Below are 6,619 nucleotides of genomic sequence, written 5' to 3' on the forward strand. Positions count from 1 at the left end.
ACCAGACAAACCCCCCCCCCACAAAACCACAATACCCTGTGAAGTTCCAGTCAATAAATCATTTATCTCCAAATATTTGTTTACAGAATCACAATTGTTTAATTTTAGTTATATTTCTATTTAAGTACTTATATGTGAGATTAGGACTTCATTGCATGCATCATTTTGTTCTCGTTTTGTGAGGAAAAACATAAAAGAGGAAGATTGCATTCACCCGAAAAAAATGACAAGGACTATGGAAAAGTAGAATAGTATTTCAGCTCTACAAATTTTAAGTACGCATTGGTTCTTAACAAGAGAATACTAAAATGCCTGCCACACAACTGCTGTAGACTAACATGTGGCATTTCTCAACTAATGCTGACCTTTCGCATTCAGGTACATAAATAAGGAAATGAATGAGTCATAATTTTCAAGTTGCACTGTAAGTGTAAGAGTGAAAAAGCTAGTTTTTTAGTCATACTGGGTTTTGGAGATTTTCAGACTGTTGGCTGAAGTTCTACATTGTGTGTTACAAAGGAAATTACCCCAGCATAATAGCCCTTGCTGGCCTTTGAGTATATGAATCAGTATTACCTATTGTCAGGGAAATGCAGCTGTGGGTAGGTGAATAAGAAAACAGCTAAATGAAGGGGGTTTTGCTTTCTGAATCTTAACTTTTGCACGATAACCTATTATGAATAGGTTATTGTGCAAACTTGGCATGGGATTTTGTTTATTTATTTCATCAGCATTACCCACCATTGCCTTTTTCTGCAGAGGTTGTTGGAATCACCCTGAGCTCTGATCTAGCTTAGAGTTTCTCATCTGCTGCTCTTACCGGAGTAGCAGAGAAGTCACAAAGCTGTTGTCTGCAACATTAGCCTCTTGTAAACATGGTGTTTCATCTTTGAAACAGCTAATATTGTTGATGACTAATCTGTGCTGGTATAGGACACAGTAGATGAGGGAGCGTTCCAATGCCTCACTCCGATGTCTCCAACATCTCAGCATCTGGAATCAAGCTAAGCATGTGGGAAATGAGGAGGAGAGGGATTATTTTTTTCCTCTTGAAGTTTCTCTCTGTAGAGAAGAATTAACACTGACTGGTTTCCTCAGATTTTTGTTCTGTGTATCGTACCACCTGATGTTCCCTGTGATTTTCCCTTCCTCTATGTGGCCTCAGTATTGGATAGACCAGGGCAGTGCATGCAGTACATGTGTTGATTGTTCAGCTGCTCCAATACTTTTGGACTGATTTTGACCAAAAATATAGAAGAGGCCTGATGACATTAGAGAAGTTTGCAGATGATTCAGTTATGTGTTCCCAAGTAATAAGATATTTTATTTCAGGTGCTTTCAGTGTCTTTGCCTTTTGCAAGAAAAATTGAGACCTTTCATCTCATCTTTTATAAATCCTCTGTTTAGTCATTGCATTGTGATTTTTGCTTTGTTCTCCAATAGTGAAGAAATGCACAATCTCTGCAGGGTGCTTAGTTTTCTTATGGTGAAGTACTTTATTCCTTATTTCTGGTATTCAGATCTGGACCAGCTCACAGAAATAATGAAAATAACAGGTACACCAACTCAAGATTTTGTTCAAAAACTGCACAGTCAAGATGTGAGTATTCTGCTTTGTCTATTGATTTTACATGTCTTTGTTTTACTTACACCATGCTTAGTTCTTAAGACTGGCTGAAATAATATGTATAGACTACTGAAATGACCCCTGATGGTCTACCTCTGCTCTGAAGTGCTTTGCACACCCAGAATAGCTATTCAAGATTAAGGATGGGTCAGAAAATGATCAAAACACTTAAAAAATCTGTATATAGAAATACTTCAAAGTTTCCAGTGTGTACCATATAAACAGTTGAGCTGATGAATTACTGCTTTTATTGGAAATGTACCAAAAACATGAACCTATTCAGAAAATCCAGCTGTTTGTAGATGTCTCTGACTTTTTCTTTCCTATTCTTATGTGAATGTCCTTCTAGAATGCTTAAGCCCCTACTAAAGAGAACCTAAAATTGTACATTAGACTAACTGTACAATTTAAATACTAATTAATTACCATATAAGGTTCACTTCTAGAGATTCCTGTAAGCTCAACATGATATTCTTTCAAATTATGCATACTTATTTATTCTAAATAAAATATTAAATATGGAGCACTAATAATTAACACTTTATCATTTCTTAATCACAGTTTTAAGGCTTGATTAAAAAAAAAAAGTTCCTTTCAAGAAGAAGGTGAATATAATCAGGATTTATGACCCCGCAAAAAATTAATTTGCACAATGTGCTATTAAAGCATTGCTGATTTACCTATTAGCATATAGTTAGTGTTGTCACATTACAAAGGCACCAAAGGTCTATTTTAATATCCATGTTTCTTTTAAGGCAAAGAACTATATCAAAAGCCTCCCAAAAGTCCAGAAAAAAGATTTTGCATCCATCTTGAAGTATGCGAATCCTTTGGGTAAGACAGTTTGTGTGGATGTGTAGAGTTTGTCTTGTTCTTGTGTCTGCATTGGAGGCAGCAGCAGTATCAGTCATGTGACAGGTTATGTGATGGCTCTCATGGTTTTCTGTTTTCATAATTCATAACTTTGATTGTAGTGGCTGAACTTTGACAAGTTTGGACCCTGCTAGGAGTCAGATGTTTCTTAGAAGCATCAAAAAACAACTATTTTGTGTTTCAGGCTTTGATCCAGCATCTGCTTAATGGTTTTACTGGAGCAGCTTTCTCAAGAGCCCTGAGAGACTAAATATATATACTACATTTTTCTCTGTATTGTATTTGAAATATAATTCTGAAAGCTCAATCTGATCTACAGTTGAAATGCAAGCAAATAGAAAGCTGACATTTTAGTCATGGAATTAATATATCCTGAGAAACATCTGTGCATTCCTGAGAAGCACTGGCTTGGATTTGGCAGATACAAAGAGCCAGAAGAGCATACCAAGTGTGCATAACTGTGACATAACCGGAGGCATTCAGAGGTCTGACATAGTTCTGCCCGAACCTTATCTGTTCCCCAGTGACCTGAACACTCACAAAGCCAGTTTTATTGGAATATAAATTAGGATTATTGGATCTTCTCAACTTAAGAAGTTAAAATTGTATGTTCAGATACAGTAGAAATAAACATGATTAATAAGCAGCTCTTGCCCTGGCTGCCTGGTTAGCTCACTGACCTTCACAGCTACAGGAAACTACACATTTCCATCTAGTTTTTAGGATGTTTCTTCCTATCACCTCTGTGGCCATCTGGCTGGTCCTTTTGTAGAGCATAACTGCTCATGGTCTGGGAGAGAAGGTTGGAGAGAATCCACAACGTGGCAGGCAGGAGTGTGCCATCCTGTCCCACATTGCTGCCTCTTTCCTTTGAGCTGCTCCACCCAACCCAGGAACATTCTTTCAGGACAGAAAAACAGAGAATAAACAAATCATTCATCTTATCTGTTTACACTAGCCCATTTTGACAGTCTAACAGTGGACCTGATCCAAAATCCACTGGAGATTTTCATGGATTTTTTGGGCTGAAGTCAAAAAGACGTAGCACATAAAGTCAGTGCTGAGATTCTGGGCGTGGGCAACTGATTTGTCTTAGTGAAATTCAAAGTGTACTTAGGCTTGGATTTGGTCATGGAGAGAACGGTTCTCATTAGCTCTACCCCGCCTGTTCATTCTGCTGCGGTCAGGTTGTAATGTACCTTAGAACCACAACATGGTGGCAGTGATGAAAGATGCCTGGGAAAGCCCCAAGCGCAGTGGTCCTGGAGCCAGAAGCTGAGAAGTCATTAGCTGAGGTGATGTGGCTGTATTGCATCCAGGGACAAGGAAGCGTCTCTGCATTGCGTCAGGCTTTGTACACATCCCAGCTTGCTCACAACACTATTTTGTCATGCAGGTGGGCCCCACTGGCTATTGAATGAACATCCAATGATTCTGCTTTGTAGCTCTGTGTATTTATTTGAAATACCTTCTGGGCAATGTTACTGTGTGTAAGCTGTAATCAGTGGTGTGATTTCAATGCACTATTTGTTTTCTGTTCAATAGCTGTAAACCTTTTGGAGAAGATGCTGGTGCTGGATGCAGAGAAGCGAGTCACAGCAGCTGAGGCTTTGATGCATCCTTACTTTGAACCAATTCATGATCCTGAGGAAGAAATTGAAGCTGAGAAATACGATGACACATTTGATAACATGGATCTTCCACTGGATGAGTGGAAGCGTGAGTTTAGTTTTGTGATGTTTTAAAAAATGACCAGATACAAAGGCCATCCAGAAATAGTAATATTCTCATTTACAAGTTACTTTTTCTGCTTTTGATGGAACAGAGTTAAGTAGACAGTGGTAAGATAGAGAAACACTATTGATAAGCTGGTGTTCCTCTTGTCGAGTCCTCCTGGAACCATCCCCAGACATTTCCTCCTCCTTCTCTGTGGGCCTGTTCTCCCATCTTCTGCAGTGTAGGAAAGAAATAATTTCTGTAACATGTTGCTTCCAGTGGATAGGACAGGTGAACAGATTCCTCAACTGTTTGTTCTACAGGAGTGCGACACGACTGTTGCTGGCCTTTATTTTAAGTTAGATAGGTTTTTTCAGGGAGAGAAAACATATCTCAGCAGACATTTAAGCCTGAATCCAATTTTCATCTAATGTCAGAGGTTTGTATTTTGTCTTTTAAGTGAGGACTTGACTTTTAAGCCAATGTGCTCAGTAGCTCTTTCTGAGGATATTGCACACTCAATGCTCGCATCCCTTTGAAAGCACCTGTAACATTTCAGTATTGGGCTACTTCTTCAAATCTGAAATGGTGAAATGGTGAAAAAAATGATCCTTGATTCCCTCACTTTTTGTACTCTTTCTCTCTTTTTTTGTCTGAAGAGGTCTCTCTCTTCCTGACCTAAATCAGAGCTTAACCATACTGGGGGTTGGACCTTGCTCATGTCTGTGCAGCTCCTTTTCTTGTTAGACCAACAATGCTATGTTTATTCTGTTTTTTTCCAGGCATTACATATAAAGAGATACTGAACTTCAAGCCGCCACAAACATTGGAGTCAAAGGAGACAGCGGTGTAATTGTATGACTCAAGTCTTTTCAGAACTCAGAAGAAAGCAGGAAAGTTGTAAATGTTTGTGATATTTCAGGTGTATAAAACTTTTATAAATAAACTGGATGTAAACTGTTTCGTCTGCACTGTAAGAAAGAGCAATGTCTTTCACTCTGCATGTGGAAGCTGGTGCCTTTGGGAGTTGCATTTCAAATCTGTCCAGAAACCTATTCTTGCCTACAACTTCTTCCTTCTGAACAGAAAGTTTCAGACTGTGATAACTTGGTGCCATCCTCAAAAGAGCTGGTAGAACTAATTCTTCAAATCAGAGATTAGAAGAGTACAAGTTACTACCCTAAGCAAGCTGAGACACAGAGTATGTCAGAGATGTGCCATGATTGCTCTCCAAGGCCATTGAACTGTCTTGAATGTAGGAAGTATTCGTGTGACTTCCTCTGGAATATTTTGCCTTGGTAAGATGTGCAGCAGGTAGTAGAGACACAGCCTGAACAAATGCCTGTGTCCCCAGTCCTATGTGAGAGAAGAACCTGAGCTCCAGCCATTTCTTACGGATCTGAGCAAGAGGCAAGAAACAGAGAAGTGTCTATGTCCTAGATTTTTTCAAAGTGTCCAGCGTAGCAGGACGAGAGTTCACAAATGCAGTAGGTGAACAGTCAGTGGATAAACAGTCACTGTCAGGAGGTACAGTATTTTCCTCTGAATACAGTGCAGTCTCTTTGTGTAATAGACTAGGGATCAATGATTTCCAGGGAGAAATTCTTAAGACTTTATAAAATTTTGTGAGCTTTCTAGTACCTTAGTATTGAAATGATCACTGAGAAAGTACATCTTCTCAGAGGACATACTAGTTGTAGGATCAATGGTGCTGATTTTAGAAATAAAGCTGCACATGGGTAAACATTATAGAAAATAAAATTTGGATAAAAATGCTGTGCTGCAGCTGTTCATTGGGAATACCTGCAGCAAGATGTTTTGTTCACAGTGTACAGAGGTGTTGCCAGGTGCAGAATAACAGCTGTACAGAGGTGTTGCCAGGTGCAGAATAACAGCTGTTACTTTTTTTAGCCTTTTGAACTCATCTTACTTGGGGAGAAAACCCTCAGACTTTCTGTTGGGAGGTGCCTTACCAGAAGGACTCAGCTTCCTGATGGGATATTGGTTAGACACCTCATGAGTTCTTCTTACTCTCTGGGTTCATTTATTGTATTTTCCTAGGTGCTTAGTTTGTAATAATCTCTCAGAGGTAGGAAAAAGAAATTGGCAAACCTTTGAAGACCTTCTTTGTGAGATTGTTTCTCCTTGTTAAAGTTAATGTCTTTGGATGTGTATTATTTTACTATTTGGATGTGTATTATTCCCAATGCAATATGCTGTTTTATGTTGCTACTAAGTGAAACAGTTGTGAAGGAAGACATTTGATTGTAGCAGATAATAACTGGAAAAGAAGTAAGAAATTGTTTGGCATTATTTGCTTTAATAATCAATTTAAATCAGAAGTTTAATCAAGGCACAGTTCTGCTTCTTTCAAAGAATGTTTGACTTAAACACCTGTAACTA

At 38.7% G+C, this 6,619-nt stretch overlaps 1 protein-coding gene across 1 annotated transcript; it reads left to right on the plus strand.

The window, feature by feature from the left end:
- The first annotated feature begins 1,383 nt into the window (after nucleotides 1–1,383).
- On the plus strand, nucleotides 1,384–5,186 carry LOC104460426 (mitogen-activated protein kinase 12-like). The gene is made up of 4 exons (XM_010078316.1): nucleotides 1,384–1,600; nucleotides 2,383–2,461; nucleotides 4,046–4,219; nucleotides 4,999–5,186. Exons 1-4 carry the CDS (start codon nucleotides 1,451–1,453, stop codon nucleotides 5,067–5,069), a joined length of 474 nt encoding a protein of 157 aa, XP_010076618.1. The 5' UTR covers nucleotides 1,384–1,450; the 3' UTR covers nucleotides 5,070–5,186.
- Nucleotides 5,187–6,619: the final 1,433 nt, after the last annotated feature.

The sequence above is a fragment of the Pterocles gutturalis genome, unplaced genomic scaffold, assembly GCF_000699245.1.
Source record: "Pterocles gutturalis isolate BGI_N339 unplaced genomic scaffold, ASM69924v1 scaffold45628, whole genome shotgun sequence".
Taxonomy (NCBI): domain Eukaryota; kingdom Metazoa; phylum Chordata; class Aves; order Pterocliformes; family Pteroclidae; genus Pterocles; species Pterocles gutturalis.

Bases quoted from the DNA above. Each gene is read 5' to 3' on its own strand.
- LOC104460426 (XM_010078316.1), top strand. From the start codon at position 1,451: ATGCACAATCTCTGCAGGGTGCTTAGTTTTCTTATGGTGAAGTACTTT. The intron at 1,601-2,382 runs GTGAGTATTCTG...GTTTCTTTTAAG, and splicing joins AAAAACTGCACAGTCAAGAT to GCAAAGAACTATATCAAAAG. The intron at 2,462-4,045 runs GTAAGACAGTTT...TCTGTTCAATAG, and splicing joins GAAGTATGCGAATCCTTTGG to CTGTAAACCTTTTGGAGAAG.